Source organism: Gekko japonicus, unplaced genomic scaffold (genome assembly GCF_001447785.1).
Source record: "Gekko japonicus isolate JY-2015 unplaced genomic scaffold, Gekko_japonicus_V1.1 scaffold1822, whole genome shotgun sequence".
NCBI lineage: Eukaryota > Metazoa > Chordata > Lepidosauria > Squamata > Gekkonidae > Gekko > Gekko japonicus.
The window spans coordinates 243,192-270,400 of NW_015163657.1; the positions used below are offsets into that span (position 1 = coordinate 243,192).

Genomic DNA, 27,209 nt, shown 5'->3' on the forward strand with positions numbered 1-27,209 from the left:
ATCTAGATGACACTGTGCTCCTTCTAAGCATCACTTGTGGACCTCCTGGGGCATTCCCACTTCATTTGATCCAATTAACGGGAGGAACTGTGACATGGCTGGAGGTGAAGCGTCTATGTGGACACTCCTCTCAAGCCAATATGGGAAGGAAATCCCACTTTCAAAATGGTAGAGCTAAATTCTGCATCCCCCCCCGCCCCACACACACCCTATCTGCCCCTTTAAAGGACTTTCTTCTTTCCTGCCAGAGTCACACTGCAGCTTCTCAGAATGGCTGGGAAAGGGGGTCCTGCTGGGCTGTGGTTCCGCAGAACTGTGTAGTTCTGCACAGATACTGCCGAAGTCAAGGGGGAGGGGCAAAGTTAGCGGCAGGAGAGAGCAACATAGGGACAGGGCATGTGGATGGATGCTGTTCTCATCTGTTCCAATAACCCTTGCTGCTGTGGTTAGGGTGGGGATGTATTCTGTATTCCCATATCAAAGCAGCCTAACTTTTCAAAAGCATGCATCAAGTATGAAAAGTACCTCAATTTGTGCCAAACAAGAAGCCTTGTGGCATCCTAAACACTAACAAATGTACTGTGATGTAAGTTTTTATCCCACTCCTGAAACCCTTGCCTACGTGGGCAAACTACATAAAACAGAATTGTTCAGAAGAGCATTTTTATACAGGTAATAACAGCTATGCCTCAGCATGGTGCTTTTATAAAGGGCACTGGGCTGTGAACTACACCACTGCATATATTATCCTACTCTAGCTGCTTTGATTTCATACTTTTATAACAATGCAGAAAATGGTATTATATATTATGTTTAATACTTTATGCCTTGTCCCAGGTTGCTGTAATCCTAGTCCTATTAACCTTGCTTATCAGATGTCTTATCCTGTTGATTGTGTTGACTGTGTCATCTGCCTTGAGTCTCAGTGAGAAAGGCAGAATATAAATAAAGTCAATCAATAAATACGTCTGTCAAGTAGTCAAATAAATCCTTCCATGCAAGCTCATGGTTTAGCCATTAATTGCAATGCAAGACGAAGGTTTCCATACCGTTTCCCTCGAGGATAGTGCCGGACATATTCTCCCACATCGTGAGCAGCTACAGCCAGGACTTGAGGGTCATCCGATACCTCCAGAAGCTTTGTCAGAATTCTACAAGAAGATTTTAAATAGACAGTAAAAAGTCCATTCTCCAAAAAGTGCTAGTTAAAAAGAACTAGATAAACCCCTCTCTGCTCAGCCCCACTATAAGTAGGGTAGAAATGGCCTACCCATTTCAACCAATATCTTTTTTTGATTTTCTTAATGATCAATTTAGCCTGACCAGTACTGTTATTCATGAAGAGTATACAAAGCTAAGCTACCCAAAAGATACAAAGCCTGTTGCTGATAAACAGAAGAGAAGCAGAGAATGGCAACCCAGTGTGGCAGATTGCTCAGACTGTCAAATTAGAACTGGAGGACCAAGAGTTCAAATCCATACTTCGCCATGAAGCTCACTAGATGATCTTGGCTGCCCCCATCTCTTTGCAGCAAGGGTAGGATAAAAACAAAACACAGTGTAGACGTTTTGCTGATACCATTGCCTAAGAAGATATGAATAAATCTAATATGCTGATGAACTTTACTTCGAAAGAAATTCTTAGTTTTGTCTGTGACCAAAAGGCTCCAGTTGTGCACAACATACCAGCAACAGGGATATACAAAACAACTCTACTGAACGCTATTTAAGCACTTTAGAAAAATTGCAGAGAACTATATTCAATTCAATTTATTACGGGTCTATATGACCGAAGTCTTGACCAAAAGAGAATGCAAAAGGGGTAAAATAGGTACATAAAATTGACAAGAACTATATTTAAACAGTCATATATTTTGAAAAAGAAGCTAAACAGCAGTTATAACAAGTGACAGGACCACAATTTTTTTTTTTGGGGGGGGGGGGGGCAGAGTTTGAGGCAGTTGAGTTTTACATGCCAAATACAGCAGAGAGCAGGGGAGAGATAATTTTTTTGTTTGTCACCTCTCTTTTCATTATACATTCCTGGATGGAAAAAGAGTCACTTTTTAAAAATTAAGATAGTTCCTGCTTGTATAGAAGCAAGTCAACGTTATGCTTGTATGAAAGCAAGACAACTAAAGCAATTTAGTTCACACTCAAAGCCCTCAGAGGCACTTTGCCTCAATTAAAATATTATGGATACTGGAAAGAGTACCTCCTTTTGAAAAGACAATATTTGACCTTCCAAGAAGGTCTATTAAACTTCACTGACCGCTTAGCCCAGATTCAAATATTTTGAGAGTGATATGGTCACTGATGAAAAACCACACTTGAATGGAAGCTTTGTGTTAAGCCATTATCTTAAACGGACCTTCTGAGTTTCAGAGTTCAAGCATTGTTAAAAGAGGCAAGAATATGACATAAAGAATCCCCAATTGTTTCCAAAGGGCTCTTGAATGTGAACATTTTTACTTGTGTTTCAAATTCGGGGATCACAAACCTTTCTTTTAAGGTAAAGTATGGTTCTTACAAACTAACTCAAGCTCCAAAATGCTGTGAAGTGGCATAGACTGAGAGCAAAAGATCTTGGGGCTGTAGTGTATAGCTTGAAGAAAATGTCAACTCAGTGTACGTGACTCCACGCTGGGGATTATTAAATCATCAAACAGCCAATATTGGACATGCCCTTGTATAGTTGTGGGCCCATTTGTAATACTGTGCGCAATTCTGATCTCCACACCTCAAAAAAAAAAAAAGAAAGATATTGAAGAACTGAGGGAAAATGCAGAAGAGTGCAAACAAGATGGTTATGGGGCTGGAGCACCTTTTCTATGAGGACTTTTCAGTCTGGGACTTTCCAGTTTAGAAAAAACGATCACAAAAAGGGGACATGATGACAGATGTTTGTAAAAATTATGCAAGGGTGAAAAAAGGGGATACAGAGAACTTTTTCTCCCTCTTCCACAATACCAGAAATTGAGGGACCCCATGAAGTTGATGAGCAATAGACTCAGGATGGACAAAAGACCTTTCCTGAATGAGTAATTAATTGTGGAATTCACTGCCAGCTGGCATGGTGAGCATAAATGGCTTTAAAACAGGGTTAGAGAGATCCATGGAGAATAGTTCTATCAATGGCTACTAGCCATAGTGATTAAAAGGAGCATTCAGATTTAGAGAAAGTAAAATTAGGGAGACCTCCAAGGAATACCAAGGCTGGGATGCAGAGGCAGGCAATGGCAAGCTACCTCTCTGAAATGGCCAAGCCCCACAAGGGGTCACCAGAACTCAACAATTATTTCCAGGCACACACGCACACCAACAAAAAATACCAAAAAAATTAAAATTCTGAGTTTAGATCTTAATATACATCGATATAACCGTGACTGTAGTTTCATTGTTGTTCCTAACCTACACAGGAGGAAGATTAACACTTAAAGAGCATGTTGGGAGCATTAAGCATACTTGCAAGTGAGGACAGTATGTCAGATACAGATATACTTTTATTGATCATATGGTGTATAAGATAATGCAGAAGGTGTAACTTATATATGGAGTCGGAATGAAAGTTTCTCTTCTGAGCTGGTAAGGGACCACCATTAAAACAGAAACATTTAAGCCAACTCCAGGATGTCTCATTGTACCTTTGGGTAGCTACAGGTTAGGGCATTTTACAATACAAAACTCAGATGCAATACAGCATGGAGACATGTTGTTTAAAGGAAAGGAATCAAGTGTTCCACTGGGCAAGGACAAAGCCTTGGAGAGCCCCAGGTCATTCTTTAGCTCAAGAAAATAAAACCGCAGCTCCTCTACCTGGTGCTGGGCTATTAATTCCCAACTGCACTTTGGTTATTTTAAACAATACAGCCATTCCAACTGTTTTTTTGTTTTGTTTTAAGTGGAACAAAAAAAAAAACACCCAGAAGTTTTTGAGAGCCAGGAAAAAAACTTACTTCAATAGCTCATAGTTCTTTTCATTTAATCTTACAGCATTCTCTCGCCAGAATTTCTCAGATTTGTGCACGGGACTCCACTCTAGTCTTCCTGACTTAAGCTCTGAACTGTACTCATCAAATGAGCTGCAAGGCAGAGAGAACACAAGAGAGAGAAATAAATCTGATGTTCATAAATGCAGTAACAAAATACGGTAGGATGAATGCAAACTGCAAAGCACTAATTAGGTTTGCAGATTTATTTACGTCATTTATACTATACAACTTTCTCCTCAATGTGGACCCAAAGCAGCTTACATAATTCTCTTTCCCACCCTTTCATCTGCACAACGCCCCTGTGAGGTGGGTTAGGCTGAGTGTGCATGACTGAGCTAAAGTCAGCCAGCGCATTTTCAAGACAGAGTGGGGATTCAAAGCTGGATCGCCCAAATCCTGGTCCAGTACTCTAACCACTACACCACATTGGCTCGCTTCAGATTTAAGAAAAAGAGAGGAAGGTTCCACTTGACGCTCCCCTAGCACTTATGAAGCAATGTAAGGATCACTGCAAGTTACAAAGTTGCATTTAGAGCCACAGTAACTAGGAGAACTTAGAATGGCTGCCTGCATTTGTCTACTTGGCATCTACTCATTTTAGCTTCAGGCACTGGATAAAGCCAACTCTGCTTTTCCAAAGTTTTTGTGGTAAGGTTGGGGGAGGGCAGGGCCGGATTTAGACTTGCTGAGGCCCTAAGCTATACAAAACCCAGAGGCCCCCTACTGTTTTAAATTACATCAGCTGGTCTCAGAAAAATTTAAAATATATACGCCTTTTTAATATTTGAAATCATTTTTTATATTGTGTTTTTATTTGAGGCCCCAGCAGATTGCGAGGCCCTAAGGTGTAGCTTATTTAGCTTATGCGTAAATCCGGCACTGGGGGAGGGGCACCTTCCCTGCTCTCTTGACTTCTCGATATTGTATTGCGGTAATACTGCTGAACGTTGGTTTCACTGGGGTTGAGGGTGATCAGTAGAAATGTAAATGTAAAGTGTGTTGCCAGAAAGAAAATACAGTTATCCAACTCGTCCCTCATTAAAATACAAGGGCAGAATCTCATTAGTGAAAGTTTCCCCAATTAGGCTACTGTATGTGCGACTCCCGATAAACATTCTCATTAAACAAACCTCTTACTTGTCCAAGAAAAATAAATAAATGCTTGAGGCTGTGCCTCTTGCTGGCAGGTACTACTGAATCGTGCTGTACAGAGAAGTCAGTTGTAACTCTAAAGTGACTGAATGCCCCCCAAAGCAGGATATTAACACGATCAACTTGGACATGTAATTTGTACCTCCAAGCTTTTCCTTGGTCAGAATGCCACCACACTAAGCACACCTGCATTTTCAAGCTGTTTGTCTGTTTCTATGAAGGCTGGACACGATGAGCCTGAAGCCCCTGCCTGAAAGAAAGGCCAGTAACTAACACACACTCCCTGTCTAGATCCATTTCAGTCTGTGTTTAAGCTGGGTTTGGGAACTCAGACTGCCTTGGTTGCCTTGACTGGGAAAAAGACAGGGACCGGGAAACTCTGCTAATTCTTCATGATCTCTCAGTGGCTTTTGATGGCATTGAACATGTTATCGGGGGAGGGGAACACTTTGAGGTGGCTCTGTTCTTTTCTGGGGGAAGGTTCAAGGAGTTAGTCCTGGATAATTACTACTTGACTCCAAGGGAATAAGCCTGTGGATTCCTATGGGGTTCAACGTTATCACCCACAACTCTCAGCATCTATGTGAAACCGCTAGGTGAAGTCAGCAGGAGGCATGGAATTCAGGGTCACCAATATGCAGAACACACCCAACTCTATTTCACCCTGTCCAAATAATTCAGTCCTAGAATGAGAATGGAAGGTGAAATGCCCATAGATGGGATTATGTTGTTCTTGAGAGATTCACAGCTCGGGGCAATTCTGGATCATCTGCTGCCCCTAGACTCCCAGGCAGCAGCAGAAGACATGGATACCTTTTTCAGCTTTAGCTGACATTTCAGCCGAAACCTCTTTTGAAAGACCAAATACACCCTGCTGTAGTCATTCATGCCTTGGCAACCTCTGGATCAGGATAATACAATTCCTCCTGTCTTGAAATATGATTGGAAAACTCCAACTAGTGCAAAATGCCATAGGCAGACTCTTGGCTAGTGAGCACAGGAACAGATATACCACATCACAATAGTGGAAGAACTGCACGGGCTTCCTATTTTTTCCAGACCAGGTTAAAGGCACTGACCTTGACCTTGAAAGTCCTAAATGCTGTGGGCCCAAGTCCATCGCAGAATCTACTCCCACAGAGATCCTTCTCCCTCGTGCACAGAGATCACTCAGGGAGGCTCTACTTAAGGTTTCATCTTGTAGGGAGACCCGGATAAGCTTCATCAGTAGCATGGCTTTCTTCATAGGTAACCCAATGTTTTTGGTCCTGAGAGGATTGTTTGGCTCCATCTATTTAGCTGTTCCACCAATGAAGAAAGCCTCTTTTACAGGGTTTTTAAAGTGAATATGATACACTAATGAGTTTGTTGGCTGAGGTTTTACACCCTCCTTGTCAACTATAATCTGAATAACTGAACTCATCTTTAATTATTATTGTGACTTTAACATTGTTTTAATGATGTTAGGATGGCTAAAAGCCATTTGTTATACATCACTTAAAAGTTTTTGGAAAGAAGAAATAAATGAATTTGCATACAGATTCTGTTACTAAGCGCCACGGGTGAATTTACCTGAGGTCCTGGACACTCTCCCCCAGCTTCTCCAGTAGAAACTTGATATCCTCACTTATATCTTCATCATCATATTTCTGTTGCTCCAAGTTCTCCAGCTGCTTTAGAACTTTGCACTGGATCATAGCAAGAGCATACTCCTGGCGGGTTTCTCTTTCAGTAGACTTTTCTAGAAGATTCTGGAAAGACAACAAGTAATAAAATGTCTTCATGAAAAACCCTGACTACCATAATTGAAGAAGACTTCTTAACTTCCCTGCACTAACACAATCAAAGGGCACTATACGTGGGAATTTCCCCAATCACTTCCAACTAGCATACTTTAAGACAAACTACCAAAAGAAGATGTGCAAATAGGTGGAAGGAGCTGAGATAGGATGGTGGACTTCAATTCTAGCAGAGGAGACCACTCTTCAAGATACTACCTGTAACACTTTTTTTTTTACTATTTCAATTATCAAGCTCAAGAAGACATGTATTAGTACAATGGTGCTCACTCCACAGCTTGTGGAGAACCAAATGTGCAGTTACCATCAACCAAAGAATCCACATTTACTTCCATCCCTGGCATGAATTCTGCACCTCAGGGAAGTTTGCTGCTTACCCATTCTTCTGGCAGCTGCCATTTAAAGGGGGGAACCACATGCCAAGCACAAGCCCCACCGGGCAAGGGCCTTGTCCACATTTCTGAAATGTGGGACAGGTGACAAACTATGGAACAGTGCTCATGGAAGCATGAAATGATTTTATACTGAGTGACACTATTGGTCCGTCCAGTTCAGGATAATCTGTTCTGACTGACAGCAGCTCTCAAAAGTCTCAGGAAGAGAAATGTCCATCTCCATACCTGCTATTTGAGATCCTTTAACTGGAGGTGTGAGGGATTGAATGTAGGCCTTTTGCATACAAAATATGCATTCTACCACTGAGCTACAGCCCCCTCTCCTGGCTTTCCTTCCACAGCAAGAACTTTTTCTGTATAAAGGCTTTCTAGTCCACACCTGGAACTCACCCGGAATGCTGCAAGGATGATCCTGGTTACTTTCTCTTTCACAGACTCCTGGAGAATGTCTGACAGGACTGGGACAATATTATAACGTCGCAAATATTCACACATTTGAGGACTAAATGCCAACAGCCAGATAGAGAAGATCATCTGATACTGGAGTTGGAAACCACATTTGTTACTCAGCACGCCCATGATACTGGAGGGGGGGAAAGGTCACATGAAAACATTTCACTCAGCAGAAGAGAACACTTTGCATTTGTGACTTTAAGCATCCGCGTTCCCAGCACCCTGTTATAACGCCACTTACCACAAAAAAAAACTCCAAAAGACTAAAATATCACAAAGGGTAAAGCTGTTCTTTCTCTAAGGCCATTTGGAAACACTTCAGTCATGAGTACTAGTTTATTGAGTACTGAAATGTCCACATCCAGACTCGGCGCACTTGTGAAAATGTTCCCTTATGATTCAGGAGACAGACTCTAAACAAAGCCAAATGGTAGATGATCACTCAATCTGGACTGATACGGGAAATTCTGGAGGGACTGCAGCTGCTCCAGGATTATACAGATCTGAAATTTCCACACGAATCGCAACTTAAATAAGATGGTTCTATTTCAAGGTTTTATGTTAATGTGCTTTCAACACACAGCTAGTGGGAAAACAGAAGCTCTGAAACTGGCAATAAACTTCTATGTTGCACTCCAGTCTTGTGTTAGAAAAGGGTTTAGAAACAACAGTTTTCCTACGTAGCACATAATTTATCTGCTGTGCAATCTTAAGCATTTACTCAAAAGTAAGTCAATTGAATGACTTATATCCTCTAATAAATGCACAAGAATGCAAGTTTTTGTATCTGTGACTGCAGAAGAAGTTGTATGTGAGCTACATACAGTTCCTAAAATTATCATAGCTTCCAGTAATGGGACTGTTTATTTTCTGGTGAGGCTACTGAAAGTTCTGTTCAAGACCTCTAGTTCCCATACAGAACTATTGCTATGAATGATGGTCACTCTGATGCTAAAATAATAAATGCTCATTTGCCTGAAGGTGTCATCAGATCCCCAGCTGCAATAAAGGGGCAGAGTGGCAGCTTTAGGGCGATGCATGACTTGGGAAATCCAGTCAGGCCGTGCACCATCCACTAAACTAAATAAAATGAATAAGCACCCCCTAAGTTGTCACCTTTCTTCTGATGGAAGACCATGCTTTTGCACAGTGACAAATTGCCCCAAATGGGCGGAATGAGGGCCAGAAATGGATTGTCATTGGTCTGTACCAGGGAATACTCTCCAGTCTGCAATCACAGAAACAGAGGCACACAGCAATGTACCCCTTTGTCATGTCCACACGACACAGGGGAGATGAGCCTCAGCAAGCTGATTCAGAGAGGGGCAGAGACTGACCCATCCCACAACCAAGAAAAATTGGAGGATATTCAGAGAAGTGTGAGTTAACTCTAGGTAGCCTGTTTTATCTTCCAAGAATAGAATCTCTCTGGTGATGGTTGCCACCCTAGATCTGATCCAACAGGACAGGAGAAGCCAAAACTAGGTAAAAATTTCCCCACAATGCCTGGCTCAGATGTCAAGCCAAAGAGCAGGTGGAAGGGAGTGAGCGGGCTGTTAGAGGAGACATAGATTGTGACAATTGTAACCCCCAGAATGAGAGACATGAGTCTTACATTGGTTTAGGATATCAATGTAAACGTGCTTCTGAGGAATTAAAAACAAGCCAAACAAAACAGTCTGATGCACCATCAGCCCTCAGAAAACATGCTGTTCATATATAAGAAGTTTAAGTTTTCCTGTGCCTCACATACTCACCAGTTCACCCCATCAGATTCCACCCATGCAAAACGGTATTCATTGACCCTGAGCATCAGCTGCAGGCATCCAGCAACACATTGAACATATTGTGAGCTCTAAACGAAAGATTATAAAATACTGTAAGAACTCCTAATTTACTATGCCATCCTGCCAAGAGAGAGAGAGAGAGAGAGAACAGTTAAGAGCCCTGCAGGCAGATGTCTATGCCTCCTTCATGGGAATATAAAATGAGCCCATCATTGCCAGTGCCTGATGTTTTGCCACAGTTGGATCCAGCCGCTATTGCAAAAAGCATCCTCAATCTTGTTTACCAAGTCATGCAGTCAAGCCATTAATCATCTTATTTATCAGTGCTCTAGCTTAAGCTGGTAGCAGATAGTGCTTCAAAAGAAAGTTACCTAGCACGGACTGAAGTGTATTCCTAAGAGTGTGATACATTCTGAACACCTCAGAAAGCAGGATGAGATCAATGCCACATCCAAGCTTGAATAATTTTACAGGATTTTTCCCCCCTGTTAGATCCTGCCAGTTTTTTGCTGGCAAAAGATGGAAGGTAAGCTCCTTCTTTTTTTTCTTCCTGCCAGGGAATGTGGAACCCATTGGTCAAGAGCCACACAGGACGAAGCAGGGGGAGACTGTGGAAAAGCTGGTAGGATCTAACCCTTTGTTCTCTTCAAAAAACCCTTTCCCAGGTCAGCCTGTTTTATAAAAATTTAATGAAAAATATACCATGGACAATAAGAATAAAAACATGCACCTAAGGACACATGATTTGATAGGTAATGCTTCATTTTCAGAAGCAAGATATAAGAGCATCTGCTTTACAAATCACTGGCAAAGATTCCAAATACGCAAACCAGAGACTGATCTGTGAGGCCACGTTTGTATTATGAAACACACATTCCCCAGAACTATTACAGAATTGCTACTATTAATGCACCCTCTCACAAAGGTAATATTCCTATACAGCTTTCATAGGATCCTTGAACTTTCAAGTCATGTGAAGTGTGACATCGGTGTTTGTTTTACCATTAGTTCATGGCTTGGAAGCCAAGTGACAGCATCCCAATTCTTACTCCTATTATTTGGCCTGCTTGAACTTGCTGATTTTCCAAAGTTCTTTGGATTACTAACCTTGGTAAGCTCTAGTTTTGTTTTCACTCAAGTCAGTATTCCAAACTTATAGTGGTGCTTTGCCACTTTGTCAAAGATCCCGCCCTTACAGCTCAGAGGTGTTCTTTTTAACCCAGGTGTGAAATATAAGCCAGCAGTTTCTTTACCAGAGGAAAGGCGGAGAAAAAAAGGATGATCCAAGGATGAATGATCCAATAATAATATTACTAGTCATGAGCCATGACCCTACCCCCCATTCCAAGAACAAATTAAGCTGCTTGAGTTTGATTTGAATGTTTTTATTTCTTGGAGACACCTAGTGGCAACTCTGAGTACTACAGTTTTGAGACGAAAGGCATGTCACTGAATGCAGCCTTGGTATTTTTAGCTTTTTAGAACTACTGATCCATAACCATTACAGTAAGCATGTACCTGACAAGTGAATTCAATGCTGAAAGAGTAGTTTTTATGAAATGCAAGATTTGCATAAACATGACTCTTACATTCTTCACAGCACTCGTATAACATCCCCCCTTTCATTAACTACAGTGAATAATCAGAGAGTTTGCCTTTTAAACATTAGTACTGTTTCTGCCATGCTCTTTAAGACAGACTATGTGATCTGCACTCTGATAAAAAGAATCAAGGTACAGTTTTATGGGACAAGTACAGGAAAAACCTGTAGGGACAGCCAAAGATCACAAAAAAAACACCGTTTGATCTTCATCTCATTCTCAGATAGGAACTAAAAGGAAAAGAAAAATATCACATCTACATCCCCAGTCTAAGAAAATGCAGACCAAACAAAATTTAAAATTTCACAAAGAGTAAAGCATATTTATACCCATAACCTCACCCTTTTCATTGCAGGTATTGTTGTTGTTGTTGTTGTTGAGTCGCACAGTCCAGTCTGACTCTTCGCGACCCCATGGACCACATCACGCCAGGCCCTCCTGTCTTCTGCCGTGCTCTGTAGTTTGCTTCATTAAGCAAACTCCAGAGCAGGTATGGTACGATCCTTTAAAATGCTATCAATGCCACATGCATGTGGTGCAGGGCCAAAATTACAGCGTTTCACCCATGAATGTCGACAAGCGCTTGTGAGCCAATTGCCTGTGGCCAGTGGCCAAGCTGTGTATTTCTGGATGTTCATAAAAAGCTCAAGGGGGTTGACAACAGCTCTTTAAGTGGATTTCACAGTTTGGACATTCACTACAACATATACATCAGTGTGCTTTCTACCCTCTTGGGAGAGTTATGAGACTCTCAGCTTTCTCTGAGCGTGCCCTTCAAGTGCTACTTAATCCCAGTTCACGAGTTACTGGAGTGCATAGGAATACCCATGGATAAGTGCCTCTCAACAGCACCCCAGGATACTACTCTCATCAAATCCCACATTCTCTTTACTACAAAGGATTTAATACTGCAATCCACAATATACTCCCAGAGTCTCGCTGAACTGTGGGACTTTTGTGTAAGTATACTTATGAGCTATAGACTAAGCTATAATCATTAACACACTCCTACATCTACCTAGTGCTAGGCTCTTTCCTTGCCTTAACATGGGGAGCACACTTATTTTGTCCTGATGTACTCAAGCAAAAGGCTGCATCCCACCACTGGCAGAGTCGCCATGCTGCCCCACGGATCACCTGGTTCACCCTGAAAACAACCAGGTGTTTACTGTTCAGATAGTTGGTCTTAGGAGAAAGCCATTTGATTTCACAGAGACCAAACCTTGATTTGATCTGTGAAAAAGGCTACTTCAAATGCAAGACCTCTGAATATATATTTAAATACGGGTTCCTTAAGAACATTCCCAGCATCAGTGTCCACTATTCACAAAACTGCCCACAAACAATATTTCAACAGGAACTTATCAAAATACGTACGATACTTACATCAGTTCCAGGTTCATTAGCACTTCCAATACCACGTAGTTTCTAGTATATAAGGGGAAAAGTTAGGTTCTAAAGATTCTCAGTGAAGTACACTAGGAGATAATCCCTCATGTATAATACTACATGCACACCTGAACAGATACACAAAAAGACGGAGCATTTTTGCCATCAATACCTAACAGCAGCACCATCTCAATACACTGGAATCACATATCAGGTGATCGACATGGTGGTTCCAAGCATGTTGTCTTGGCATAGTGATTCTGAATTAGCTATGGGATACAACCTGGAGTTGCACTGGGATTCTCAGGTGCTCAGCTCTAACCACACTGGCTCTACTAATGCATGTCATGATCTGGGCTGTGCTACCAGAGGCCTACTAGGCCCGAGAGCCTAGTAGGTGAGGCTAGAAGTAGGTGAGGCTGGGCCTACAACTCCCAGAAGCCCCTGGGAGGTTTTGGAGCCAAAATGGACCGATAGGAAAAGAGGAGGGCTTGGAATAAAAGTTCTGGAGCAGCAGGAAGAGTTGTTCTTTCTTCCAGAGGGCAGAGCCGGAAGGCAGGCTGCTGCAGGGGAGAGACCCTCATCCTGAGGACAGGGTGAGTAGTGTAAGGCCACTTGAGATAGTGAGCTAGGGACAGTGTATATTTAGACGCGTTAGGGCATTTGATTTCTTTTCTTTTCACCCACTTACTGTTATTATTCTCCACCTTGTTGTTTGACCTCCTATAAAATAAACCTTTTTCTTGTTTCACTCTGCCTGGTCCTCACCAATATTCCCTCTAAGCTGTGGAGCCTTGTGAGCAAAAATTCTACTTTGTGAGCTGCTGGCATTAAAGTTGTGAGCGAGCCATTTGGCTCCTGCATAAATCAGTTTGCTCTGGAGCCACCTCTCCTGAGCTAAGACAAAAATGTGTGAGCCGGAGGCTAAAAAACTGTGAGCTAGCTCACACTAACTCAGCTTAGAGGGAACACTGGTCCTCACGCCTATTATTTGGCCAAAAGGGAGGTCTGAAGGTCTTGGGAGGGTACTCTGGGCCTTCTCAAGGGAACCTAAATCCAGAGGGGTGGCAGCGTCAGGTGACACCCCACCTGAGTCGTGACAATGCATTATACACTATTAGAATTTTTTCAGTAATTAAAGGTATGCAAATTATGATTCTCACATAATACCATAGTTTAACCATTTTGATTTGAACTCAAAACAATTAAGTGATCAGTCCAACAGGAAGGTCTTCTTTGCAAGCTCCGTTAAGCTCTATCGAGTCCGTTCGGTAGAATTTCTCATTGAATATGCCCTTGACGCCGCCATCCAAAGCACAGTTGCAGCCTTCGAAGCTGACAGACTTCAGCAAACTTAGAAGGGTGTGGCTCTGTTTAGGATGCCACTGTTATTGAGGTTAAATCCTAGCAGTCTGGTTTTTAGTACAAAAAAATTTACAAAACCACTACATTATTATTATCTACCTGTGAACTCAGCTGGGTTTTAATCCAATTGAAGTAGTAATTTAAGTCACTGCCTTCCATCAGTTCTCTTCCCCAAGCTGCCAATTTAGCAATAATTCTGGCTGCCTGAAAGACAATGCAGAAAATAAAAACTTCAGCCTCGCACAGCTGCAGACACTGAAGTAAAGAATCCTGATACACACTTCAGCTAAAGGGCAATGTTAAAACATAGATCATCAAGGTTTAGTTTTAAAACATAAAACGAATGTCAAGGTTTAGTCCTCCATATTTTTGGACCAAAAGGCTGACACATTTAAAAGCAAATTGACCTGCACGGCCTATGAGAAAATGGCGTGGTGAGCAGTCCCTGCCTTCTCCCACTCAGTGGACTGCATGGTCAGAGGAGTAGCCTGGGAACTTCCCTGACAGCAAGTTCAACGGTGACAAGCCTTTAAGAATAGAACTAAGTAGCCTATCTATCAGCCACGGCATCTCTTTCACCAATATAATTGGGACTTGTTCATTTATAGTCATAAATGGTGAGAAGGCGCTGAGAAGGCTTCTCTTCTCTTTCCTTGGAAACTGGAGTTGTGGTGTCAGAGGATTCTTTCAATACAACCCTTAGCTGTATTCTCAAGGACTGACAGAACCAGCTTTACAGTTTTGCAGCACTGCAGACCAGAGACTTCCTGTGCGGCTTTAACGCTCCACGCCCTCCAACAGTGTAAGGAGCTGCCTTTCAAAAGTCTCCTTCCTCCTCCCAAATTCAGGTTGCTTGACCAATGGGAACCTTACCATATGCACTGTGAAAAGATCTTGACGGTTCAACATGGGCAGGAAGTAGGACCACGCAGTATTCTTGCCTCGTTTTGCATAGTCAAAGAAAATACTAACACGTTGATGATTTTCCTGTAAGGATAAGACAGAGAAGTGTGCAGCTGTTACCAGACTACGGGAGATTACCAAGTACTGCAAAGGGTTTCAAACTGATAAAGAAAATTGGGGAAAGTAGCATAACTAGAGGATTATTTAATAAAGGCATACAAGGCCAGGTACCGGCACAAAAGCAAACGGAGTGACAAAGGTCCCCTGAAGAACGCCTGCCTAGCAAGCAGCAGTGTTCATGGGGGAGGGGAGGATCTGGAGCTCATCGGGGAAGGCAGTCGTCCTCTGGGCAACAGACTATGCTTCTGACTCATAGACAAGCATCCTATTGAGTTACATTGATAGAAAAACTCAAATTAAATTAGGGAAATTATTCGCCTCCTCTCCATGGTATGGACTGACTGGAGTGCTGGAGTAGTGCCTTCCATCCTCTCATCTCAAGAAAAAGCCAGGAAAATAGAGCAGAGGGGGAAAATGATCTTAGGTTTGGAGAAAATTCCATATCATGAAAGACTAGAGAGGTGTGTTTAACCTACAGAAAATATTCCAGGCAACACTTGCTAAAGGTATTAATGCTTTTCAAGCTGTCCTATAAAAGATGACGTTAAGCTCTCCTTGTCAGTCATGTACCACACCAAAATAAATAGGGAGAACCTGCTGATGATGAGAGGCAGGTATGACTGAGAGAAAGGTGTGAAGTATTACGATACATGCATGGGACAAGCACATGAAATAAAACACTGGTTTCCTTTGGTCAGCAGGATTTAATCCCCAAGACAGAAGGACTGACTGAAGACTCTCTTCAAGCCGCTGTGCAGTGACCTGCACGCCCATCCCATGGCAGCATACAGCAAATGCTAGAAAAGGTTACCCTCTCTGTGGCCCTGGTTGCAAGACTCCCACAGGCATCTAACTGAATGCTGGGGAAACAGGACACTGGATTAAATGGACCTTGGTGTGATTCTGAAAGGTTTTCTTATGTCCTGCTTCAGGGTAGGATTCCTGATCTGGGCAGGACACCCAACATCTCAGAAGATCCATAGCCTAAACATCAGTGTTGGCTTTCTTGTCTAGAACAAACCTAACATGTTAGGTAGTTATTTGAGTATTAAAATCGGCCTGTACATGCTCTTATACTATCCCAGATCCTCCTGTTAAGCATGCTGATTCACATCAAGAATTTAGTCTAAAGTATTAGAGTAAATTTTAAGTGATTTTCCACTACTCATAACAATTTACTTTAAATGCATAAGAAGATGCTTCTGTTAGAAAAAAATAGTTTCCAAACAGCAAGAACTGGTTTTCTCATACAGACATACACACAGGCCCATAGCCAGTGGTAGGACACTGAGGCAGCACCCCCTATCCAATTTGCAGCATCCCCACACTTCCTGCCGGTTGCGCTTCCTTCTGGCTGTCCAGCCAGGTCCTTCCAGCCAGGGGGCTTCGCTCTTCCCACAGCCTGGACAAAAGCAGCAGCTGCTGCTGCCAGCACAAAAACGGTCGCCAAACAAGTGCAGCCCCATGGGCTTCTATCCCCTCCTCAGCTGGGCGCTCCTCCACCTTCAGCGTGCTGCAGCAGCGGAGGCTGGGACTGCTCCAGGCACAAAGGGGAGCACTCAGGCCCTCCACCAGGTGACATGAGCTGGTGTGGCACGAGGGTGGGACAGGGTGGCTGCAGGGGGGAGCTGGAAGGCAGCCCGGGAGCAGAAAGGGGGGATCACCAGCCATGGCGGGGAAGAGGGGCGGGGCAGGGCAGGGGCAGGAAACAGAAGTGGGCAGGGAGAGGAAAAGTGGCCGGTGGGTGGGCTGTTCCCCTTGCTCAACTATACAGAAAGAGATTTAATGGCTGCCCCCCAGTGCCCCCCTCCAAAAACATCCTTGGCTACAGGGCTGCATATACATTTAGGTCAAGGGGAGTACTGTGAAATCAGTTAGGGATAGTTCACATTTTATGCAAACACGTTCTAGGCATATCCATCAAAAGGGAGAAGCACAACTTTAAACATGCAGCAGACTCCTGACTATGGAGTCCCAACTGTCCCAGGCTACCCTCTGCACATTTGCCATCCCCTCCAAACAACAAGTGCAGTGTAAATTCAGAAGTAAATGCCATTGAATTCAGTCTGACTTACCTGCCTAGTAAGTTTACTTAGGATTGCAGCCAATGTTATTTATGTGAGGAAACATGACGATACATGGAAAACAGGAAGGAGCAATCACAGACTTAACTAATTTACTAGTTCAGAGGACAGATTACTATTTAAGAGCTTTCAGTCAATTGACTGTGTTGCAAATTAACTAACTGGCTTAAGAAACTATTACTCAGTGACATTTTAAGCAGTTCTGAAGCACAGCTAGTATGTCCTAATGAAGAGCCAGAGCCTGTGGAGCCCTCTGGGAGGCTCCTCCATCGGTACATTAATTGACCAGGTGCAACTGGTGACTCATATAACAGTGACCTTCAACTGAGGGGATAGGCCATGAAGGATTGTACAGTGTTCTTCCCACTTAAAGTACTAGGAAATAATACTTATGGTAGTACAGCTTCTTAAAAAAAAAGAATGAATTGCTTATTAATACAGGTAATGCAACTAATTTCTAACAATATCAGCCCTATCTGTATATAATTGCCCAAGTCAAGAAATATGGGGTTTGTTTTAAAAAGAGTGACAAACAACTGTCCGTGCCCCATGCTGCAAACTGCTGCTACTTTCCTCAACCCATTTGTACTTGTTAATACTCTTCTACATGAAGCTGGATCTACAGGTAGATTTAAGTCTGTAGCCCGTCACATCCTTAAAGTATGAAATGGATACTTAGGGTTGGATCCAGCCAGTTTTTTCAAACAACCTCACCTAATTCCTCTCAATGCTACAAACTCCATCCCACATGTCTTTGGTCTACGTAGGTCACATGGTCTCCAGCATGGCCTACTTGGGGGTCTCAGGGGACCCTTCTCCTCCCTTTTTTTAAACAGCCAAAATGCTGCTTGGAGCCAACAGTAATTTTGAATTCTTACCTAGATTTCAAAACAGCTTACAAATATAGGGCAATATAAAATAGTCAAACAAAACATAATTGTTGATCAGGGTGGTGCTTTTATTTTCTAGACCAGCCAAATGAAATGAAATGAAACACATGATGAGAACTAGCAACAATTTCATAACAATATCTACAAATCTAACTCCAGTGCAAAAATGATGCTTTATAGGAAGTTTTTAATCATCAATGTAACTCAGCCTTAAAAACCTTCCTAAAAAGAACAGTGTTTATGATGTACATAAAGCCAGTTTGCTCCCAGAAATATTTTTCCAGTTACAGAGAATGCCTGCCAAATGCTCCTCTGAAGGCTTTTTTTTTTTAAAGGAACAGGTGTACAGATGGCATTCAGAGTATCTTGATGCCCTATAAAAGACCTGGGATTTGATTAACAGCAGTAATTTGAACTGTACCCAGAATTTATCAGGACACCAGTGTAGCTTCATGAAGACAAGTATAGCCGGTTCCTCCAGCTAGTTCACATCATCACTCAGGCTGCTAAATTCTAGACCAGAAAAAGTTTCTGAACAAAGGCCACTCTGTGCAAAGCACATTACAGTAACCAAAACTAAAGATTACAATAAGCATGTACAATGCAAGCAGGTCAGGTCATTCAGTTGCTTCCATAAACATTTAACTTGTATTATATACTTCAAATTAGGTTCCTGGGGCAAATGGATACTTGGAATATCACAGCTTAATAATATGCATTTGACTATGCAGTTCGAAAGCAAGAAATTGCAAATAGATAAATAGGTACCACTTCGGTGGGAAGGTAACAGCGTTCCGTGCGCCTCGGTGTTTAGTCATGCCAGCCACATGACCACGGAAACGTCTTCGGACAACGCTGGCTCTTCGGCTTTGAAACGGAGATGAGCACCACAACCCTAGAGTCGGATTCGACTGGCTTTCGAGCAAGGGAAACCTTTACCTATTATTATACACAAAAAGCGGGGACCCGTGATACTTGTGGGGGGGAGAAGGAGCTCCACGTGGAGGAGAAGAAGGCAGCCACAGGTGAGCCTTCTCTCCTCCCCCCCCCCAGCACCGACGGCCAGGCCCGGGCCAGTCAATCCTTCTCCCCCCCACCCCACCCCCCGGCACCGATGGCAAGGCCTGCATGGCTCCCAGCTGCTGGGCCCACCAATCCTTCTCCCCTGCCCCCCACACCGGCACTGTTGGCAAAGCCCAAGAGGCTCCCAGCCGCCGGGCCCGCCGAGCCTCCCCCCCAACAGCCAGAGCGTTCTCTGCACATGCGCAGGGAATGCTTTTACTTTTGGGGGGGATTTAAATATCCCCCGTATATTTTTTTCAACTTTTTAGATTTTTCTGCACACCTGGGGACTACTCCAAGTGTGCAGGAAAATCTCTGACCCCCAAGTGCCCCCGATGTGCAGATTTAGATATCCGCACGGAAGGGGCAACTTGTCTATTATATATATAGATTGTATTAATGCTATAATAACAATGTATACTACATACTAAAGTTTAGCCTTGAAATGTTTGTGGTATTCTGTGCAATGGACTGTAACTTCTAACACGTGAATAGATACACATCATTTTGTACAAAAGAAATTAGGTTGACTCATTTCATTTATTAACAGTTTGACCCATTCTTATTTGTAGCTGTAAATGTAACCTTACTTCACTGATTATACTACTAGTATATTCTACATATTTTTGTACATGGGCCAATAGTAAAATACAGATCCATACACAACATGCTGTGGAAGTAGAAACCAGCAGCAGTTGTTCACAAAAAGTATATTCCACTGCTGCTATGCAACATTCAGAAACATCAGCAGAGAGCACAATCCCATTAAAATCAAATAAGGTTGCTTGCCAGGTAGCATCCAGCCTTTTAAGACAAAATTAAGCAGAGAGCAAGAAAGCCGCCTACGTTGAAATAAGACACCCACATATCAAGAGTTAAATGTTTAAAAAGGTTAATTAACTTACCTGCAGCATATCATCAACCATAGTTAGAATGTACTGAACTGTCTGTTCCTTGGAGATATGAGTCATCAGGTTTATGAATGTTTTAGCACACTAGAAAAAGGTATTTCAAGAAATTAAAGTATTAGCAACTGTTTTCATTCTCATTTTACCATACAATTTCGAAAACACAGGCAGCACAGAAAACATTTTTAAAAGTCTGAACTTGTTTGACTTCAGTACTTATTTACTGTGATTTATACCCTGCTTTTCTACTGTAATATCATCCAAGTCAGATACAAGCAAAATTACATAAAAATATCAAAGCACTAAAAAGATATAATCTCTACAACCAAAACACACAATCTAAAGCAATAAGAAAACAGCCAGGTCAAGAACAGCAGCAATAAATATTTTTAAACAGTTGTTGTTAGAAATGCCAACAGTTCCTAGAATCAGTTCCTGGAATTTGAACAGAAAGAGATGTACCTAACCATGCTTATGGGATTTTCAGTGCCTGATGGTTGCAACATGTTATGCCAACTTCTCCAGGAAATTCCTGGAGACCCAATCCAAGTTATCTACCAAGGAAAATTGGGTGTTTGTGGCTGTGCGTAAGTTCTATACCAGTCTATACAGAGGTCGGATGGCGAATGAGACGCTCGGCTATATCCCAGGAAGTGAGACAACACGCTAGTCCTTAAATAAATGTTGTCTTTACTAAAGGTTTTTCATCAGGCATACAAAATCGGAATCACACAAATTCATACAAGCTCCTTAGTTACAATAGTACATTAGAACAATTACAGCATAGAAAATAACAAAAGCATCAAAATGGGGAAGACACAATGGGGCACGGCTATACTCATCTGAGGTCCAGCTGAGGAAGAACTCCCCTCCTTGGAACGCTGGGCAGCCGAAATGCAGCAGCTTGTGAACTCCAAGGCACACAGGTAGGACCAGCCAAACCACGTGTGAGCTCTCTGGGTCGCGACTCCCGGAGAACTTAAGTAGTAGAGTCACTTGTAGCACCTTAGTGCACTGCTATGGGAAGGGTGGGTTAACCAGAGAGACAAAGGAGAGTTTCTCCTTAAATAAACTCTTTTTGGGGCATGTGCTATCCAGCCATAAACTATCAAACCCGTCCTCTAAACTATCACTACTGGATGAAGAGGGGGTGACGAGGGGATGACGAAGGGGATGACGCTCTCCTAAGGGGTGGTGGCAATATGCAGATCCTACTCCTACATCAAAGGTGCCTTTTGGCAAGGTGTGAATCTTCCGTTCCCATGGACACCTCTTGATTTGCAGATCTGGTTCCTGCTCCAAAGCCATAAACGCTATTGTCTTTAGATCTCCAAACCAGATTAAGGGAGTAGGGTCACTTGCTCTTTCCATTCCAAGAATGCCGGGGTTCGCTGGGGATTTTCCATAGCTCTCCAAGTGGGTGCAATGGCGCGGTGTCTTCTCCATCCCAAAGAGTCATGGGATACATTCCAGGGACGCACATGGTCCGTATGTGCAACGGCAGGCCCAGGCCAGCCTATTTCTAGGCAAGCATGAGATGCAGAACAAAGCAACACACAACATACAGCAATCCCTGAATACATATTGCATAGGTATTCATGCTAGAGACACACATAAGCAGCATCACCACTATACAGAAATACAAACATAAGCTCATATCGTTACAAACAGAACAAGTTCTCCCCCAGAGCCTTGCTAGCCTTACATCCTGTTGTAAGTAGGTCTCTCAGCATGGATCCACCAGCTAAACTCAGATCCTGGGGAGGTTCATACTTGAGAATATGGTCCTTCAGTTACTTTGGACCTGTGCCATTCAGAGCTTTAAGTGTCAAAATCTTTTAAAACCTTAAGTATTGTACTTCAGTACAAGTATTGAAGGAGCTGCGGTGGCTCAAGTGGTTAAGACGCTGAACTGCAGGCTGTGGAAGGTCAGTAGTTCAGCAGTTCAAGACCCGGGTGCCGCATGATGGAGTGAGCTCCCGTCTCTAGTTCCAGCTCCTGCCAACCTAGCAGTTCGAAAGCAAGAAATTGCAAGTAGATAAATAGGTACCACTTCGGTGGGAAGGTAACAGCGTTCCGTGCGCCTTGGTGGTTAGTCATGCTGGCCACATGACCACGGAAACGTCTTCGGACAGCGCTGGCTCTTCAGCTTTGAAACAGAGATGAGCACCGCAACCCTAGAGTCGGATTCGACTGGCTTTCGAGCAAGGGAAACCTTTACCTTTTACAAGTATTGAATATAGTGGGGACTTCCTTCCAAACACATGACTACTGCATGCTCCATTTGATTAGTTCTTTCAGTGGAATGCACACTGAGTAGTAACAAGGGCTGCTTGATTTATACTCTGGGGGTGGGTGATGGGGAAGAGAACCAAGGAGCATACAGTGTTGAATTCTTGTCCTGCAGACTAAAGATAAGAAGTTTTACACAACCAGAATTCCCAAGGCAGCTCTGTCTGCTGAATGCCTCCAATGAAACTAAACATACAGGTAGTTTCTTAAGTAAACAGAGTGAGAAAGTAAGTTAGGGTCATTCCCTGTTTCTCCTCTGCTTTCCACAAGACAGTGCAGGAAGGAAGAGATAAGAGCACACACTTCTGTAAAACAGGCTGGCTCCAGACTTGTAGCCCCAGTGCTGAAGGGGTGAGGAGACAGCGTGGCACACACACACACACACACACACACACACCCACAAGAACATGCAATGGCCAAGGACAAATTTCTGGATTGAAAATAGCCACAACTTTATCGACTAAAACAGCTGTCAGAGCCTTGGCCCAGCATGGAGCAACCCGCCTGCCAGCCGAAATACTCCAACTGAACCCAGGGGATACTGTGGGATGGCAGGATGTAGGATTCCACATCGGCATAAGCCACTGCATGGTCTCCCATGTCACTTGAAGGTAAGGGTGCCTTGGCAGCCGCCGAGCTGGGCATGTCCCCATAAGCCGTCACCCCAAAATCCCTTTAGGGGATCCCCAAGATGGGGGAAGCAGGCATGCAGGCCACCTTCCCCCCCAAAATGGATCAGGCCCCATGTTGATACCACCCAACACAGCTGTTACGGAGGAAAAGAATAACACAATAAAGCAAACATGGATTATACAGGGAAAACTCTGCGCAATACCCCGAAACACTATGAAACAGAGGAAGGGACAGGTGGGGAAATTCATGAGGCTGACTGACACTGGTGGCATGGCAGGGCAGACCAGAAGGAAGACTCCTTCTGCACAGCCCACTGGCACAGGTTCTGCCCCCAGCCAAGCCAGGCACAGCCTGATTAGCAGGGGGGAGGGAGCCGAGGGAAACCTGTGCAGGGGCTGAGGTCTCCCCGGCCATTACCCACCGTGTCACCAGCCCCAACAAGGACCAAAAACTGCATTGCCTCACTCTTTTCCCCTTCCCAGGCACACAAACAGGGTCCAGGTAAGTCTGGGGCCTTGGGCTTCTGTGAACGGAAGGAGTTTGTAGAAGCTTATTTTTACTGCCTTCCCACTACAGACCCCTATCCTCCTTGATACACTGAGCCAAAATCATCCCCTTTACTTTGGAGCAACCAGAGCAAGTCTCAAAGACAAGCTTGCTCCATTCCTGCAGTGGGGAACAGATACAGACATGTGATTACTTTATTAACTATGAATATTTTAATAGGCGTGCTAAGAACATTGGAAAAATCACTGTTGACATTTGAACTTATTGTGTTTGAAATGTCCTTTTTCGGTCAAGTCTTGCCTCTCTTTTGAGCACCCTGAAAATTTCCTCACAAACAAAACTGAGAGGAGGTTTACATGTCCCCAGTGGCAGCAGTTAGCGTGGCAGCTGGGAAGTTAGTCTACTATATCCCAGGTCATTACGGGATGTCTTTTTGAAAAGAAGCTCAGTTAGGCTGCATAGGCTGCTTTTTGAACCTGCACATTTGGCAGGATTTATCCTTCTTTTCTTCTTCTCTTGCTCCCTAACTCTCATTTCCTTTCTTGTTTGTACTATATATCCTGAAAGTACATACCTCTATGGCTAAAAAAAAAAAAGAAAAAAAGTTTTGGTTAATTTCATATCAAGTCCCTCAGCCAGGAGCTGCACTGCTCCAAACTAATGCACTAAGAGTGCAATTCTATGTACAGTGATTGCAGTCTAAACCCACTGAAATCACTTGAGCTGGAGTAACTCTACATAAGACAGCACCTTAAAAGTTCTCACTCAGTGAATCAAAGATGAGATTGACAGTGGCTTTCTTAGGCGCACTGGGCCAGGCACTTGTAAGGGACAGAGACAATCTCACATCTGTCAGCCACTCTCTGACTGATGTAAATGTTTTATGTACGTAAAGAACCTCATTGACAGCAGACAGCAAGGGCAGATGGCGATGGCAGACAGAGCAGGAAAATGCAGGAAAGTGGTATCAGAATGCACATACACCATCACCTTTTACGCACTACTCAGAAGATTTGGTAAGTGCTTGAATACAAACAAACAGTTTGTCAAATATTCAGCTCTGCTGATTGCAAGTGGCAGACAACTTGTGAACCAAACCCTCTAGGTAATCAAGCATGTCTGGTGCCTTACCCTGCTTTCAGCCAAACCAATGATGCCCAAAGCAGCTTTATATCATTTTAATACTAATCTCAATATCAGTTTAAATATGATGAAACAAGTGCTTCCAGAAGGAGTCCAAGTGAGGAACAGGGGACTGAAAGGTGCCTGCCTGCTGTCTCTTCTCCTACTGGCCTTGCTGATGGCAGTGGGTAGCTGGGGGGAGGGGGCTCTGAGCTGGAGCTCTACCCAGGTATGACAGAAGTATACCAAGGTGCTGCCTCTACTGTATATGTATGAACCGATTCCTACAAGCTGGAGTTAATTGCAATTTTAAAAATTTCTAAATAAATCTTATTATATGTATTGGTGTTTACAGTTGTAGCCACCATGTGTCACTTTGCATCAATACACAAAGCCAGCTATAACTTCGCTCTGAGGTTAAATGCTTAACTTGCATTGGGGCTTACTGATGATATTGCCTGGACTCTACCCCTAGTTCATAAGGAAATGCATTAAAATCTCTCATAATGACTGCAGCCCATCACAAGACAGCTGTGACAACACCTGACAGGGATGCAAACCTTGTAAAACCAAGATAAAACTTCTAAAATGCTGAACTTCTGGTTTCCAGTTTCGGCGACTTATGGACCGGGTGTGCCCCATCGAGCTCCGGTGCAGGCACCCCAGCCCGCAGCGGGCGGGAGGGGACTTGGATGATTCCGAGCCCCCCTTGAGCCCTTGTAGGGGGCCCTCAGCCTGTGGTGCAAAAGGTGCCTCTTCCAAGGCGACGGTCAAGGAATTGAGGCACTTCTTTACTCCGAGAGGTCCCACTGTTGCGAGGCCAAAATGGTGCACAGCAGCACACACCGGACAAAGTGGACAACCAATCCAGCGTTACTGATTTTCCTGCAGCTAGAAGTAGTCACTAAGCGACTGAATGAACTGTGAGTTAAGTAAACCCCCCTAAGCTACTTGAGCCGGCAAAACAGAGAAACGGCTCTAAAGCATCAACCTGACGTAGAGGGAGGGGTGGAGAGGGGGACTCCACCCCCATGAAAAGTAGAAGTACTTGAGTGGCAGTTTGAAATTAAAAGCGATGGTTGCAAGAGAATCTTAAATCAAGCAAAGGGGCTACAAAATAGCCTAAAGCGCAGTGAAGTCAATGAACTTTCAGTCTGTTTAAACGAATTTTAACATGTGTAAACATGCCGGGAAGAGGAGAGAAAATGGCATTGAAAAAAAGACCTTCTCCAGGAACTACCCATTCAGTGACTTCTAGTCTTAATTCAGAAGTAGTTACTGACTTCCCTAATATGATGGAAGCAGCGTTGTGCCCTCTGCTGGACCAGATGTCTAACATCAATAACAAAATTGATTGTTTCCAGAAACAACTGATGGGAATAGACAAAAGAGCAGATAAAACAGATAAAGCTATTAAACAAGTTGATATTAAACAAGATAAAGCTAAGACAGATGATGTTAAATAGAGACTGGAGGTCATGGAAAAAGAGCGGGTCTCCGATAAATAAATAAATAAATAAATAAATAAATAGTTGTTCTTTATTTATTTATTTATTATTTCTATTTGTATCCCACCTTGCCGGACTATTCCAGCTGCAAATCCCAGAACAGAAAGGGGAGAATTTAAAAGAAATATTAAGCGAAGCATTGGCACCAGTGGTAGATATTAGGTACTACGAAACGATACTGACCTAGTCTATCGAACCTACTCTGACTTCATTAAGAAAAATAAGCTACCTGGTGAAATATTTGTTAAATTCTCCAAAAGATCAACTAGAGATGTAATCCTGAAGCGACAACAGGGAACCCTCTGAAAATTAAAGGCGAGGAAGCAAGGATTTTGAAAGACATTCCATTTGAGATATGAAAACTGAGACAATACAAAAATTCAACTTCTTTTCTGCATAATCACTCCATTCCCTTCAGATGGACATTCCCAGGACTTATATTCAACTATAACGACAAAAAGATGAAAACTGACTCTGCCCAGAAAGCAAAAACTTTCTTGGAACAACAAGGAGCGGCTAAAGACAAAGGAAAAACAGAGGACAACACACAAGTAGAAGACAAAAGTGATCATGAGTCTGAGGACAGTTCAAGCAATTCTGGTAGCTCTCCAGAAGATTCTGACTCTGAAAAAGGAGGGGCGGCTCCCAAAACCCTCAAAGTTAAGCTGAAATATAAAAAAAATAAACACAGGAGATAATAATAATTTTTTTGTAATGTAATGCAGTTCTGAAAGATTACTGGTTGTATAAAAATAATAGGCTATAATGTACCCAATATATGGTTAAAAGGGCTTAAGATAGCTATGTTATGGTAAGAAGGCATTCAGTGTCATTCTCTTATTTTTTTATTGGTAAATTGTAGAAAGACAAATATGTTTCTTTGATGATAATATGATCCTTGCTTTATTCTTGTAGTTTCACATGTTAGTTTTAGTATCTCCATGCACTTCCCTCCTTTTTATAGTCTTTGTAGTAATAAAATAAATAAAAATTAAAAAAATAAAATAAAATGCTGAACTTCTAGAAGGGACATCTTTTTGCAAGGGATGTTATATTACCTGGTGGCCTTCAGTTTGTAGCAGCTCCTGTTTTTCTTCTGGGCTTCTTTTCTTTTCAAATTTTTGAATAAAGTCACAGTCATCAGCTGAAATCATCTGCCCCCTGGAACGAAAATATGCAGTGAAAAGATGTCTGTAAGTGGAAGAGTGTTTCTTATGATAATCTTTTGTTTCACGAATACAGCTCCC

The 27,209-nt window shown here is 42.8% G+C and overlaps 1 protein-coding gene across 1 annotated transcript in view; it reads right to left on the reverse strand.

The window, feature by feature from the left end:
* Positions 1-27,209, reverse strand: part of ATP6V1H (ATPase, H+ transporting, lysosomal 50/57kDa, V1 subunit H) — a 51,351-nt gene that overhangs the window by 11,816 nt on the left and 12,326 nt on the right. Inside the window, exons 3-12 of the mRNA XM_015407711.1 lie at positions 27,021-27,123; positions 19,898-19,987; positions 14,807-14,920; positions 14,033-14,137; positions 12,566-12,607; positions 9,549-9,646; positions 7,729-7,921; positions 6,717-6,895; positions 3,957-4,082; positions 1,050-1,151 (exon numbers count right to left, since the gene is read on the reverse strand). Coding sequence (XP_015263197.1) covers positions 1,050-1,151; positions 3,957-4,082; positions 6,717-6,895; positions 7,729-7,921; positions 9,549-9,646; positions 12,566-12,607; positions 14,033-14,137; positions 14,807-14,920; positions 19,898-19,987; positions 27,021-27,123 — 1,152 coding nt within the window. The remainder of the gene's footprint in view (positions 1-1,049; positions 1,152-3,956; positions 4,083-6,716; positions 6,896-7,728; positions 7,922-9,548; positions 9,647-12,565; positions 12,608-14,032; positions 14,138-14,806; positions 14,921-19,897; positions 19,988-27,020; positions 27,124-27,209) is intronic.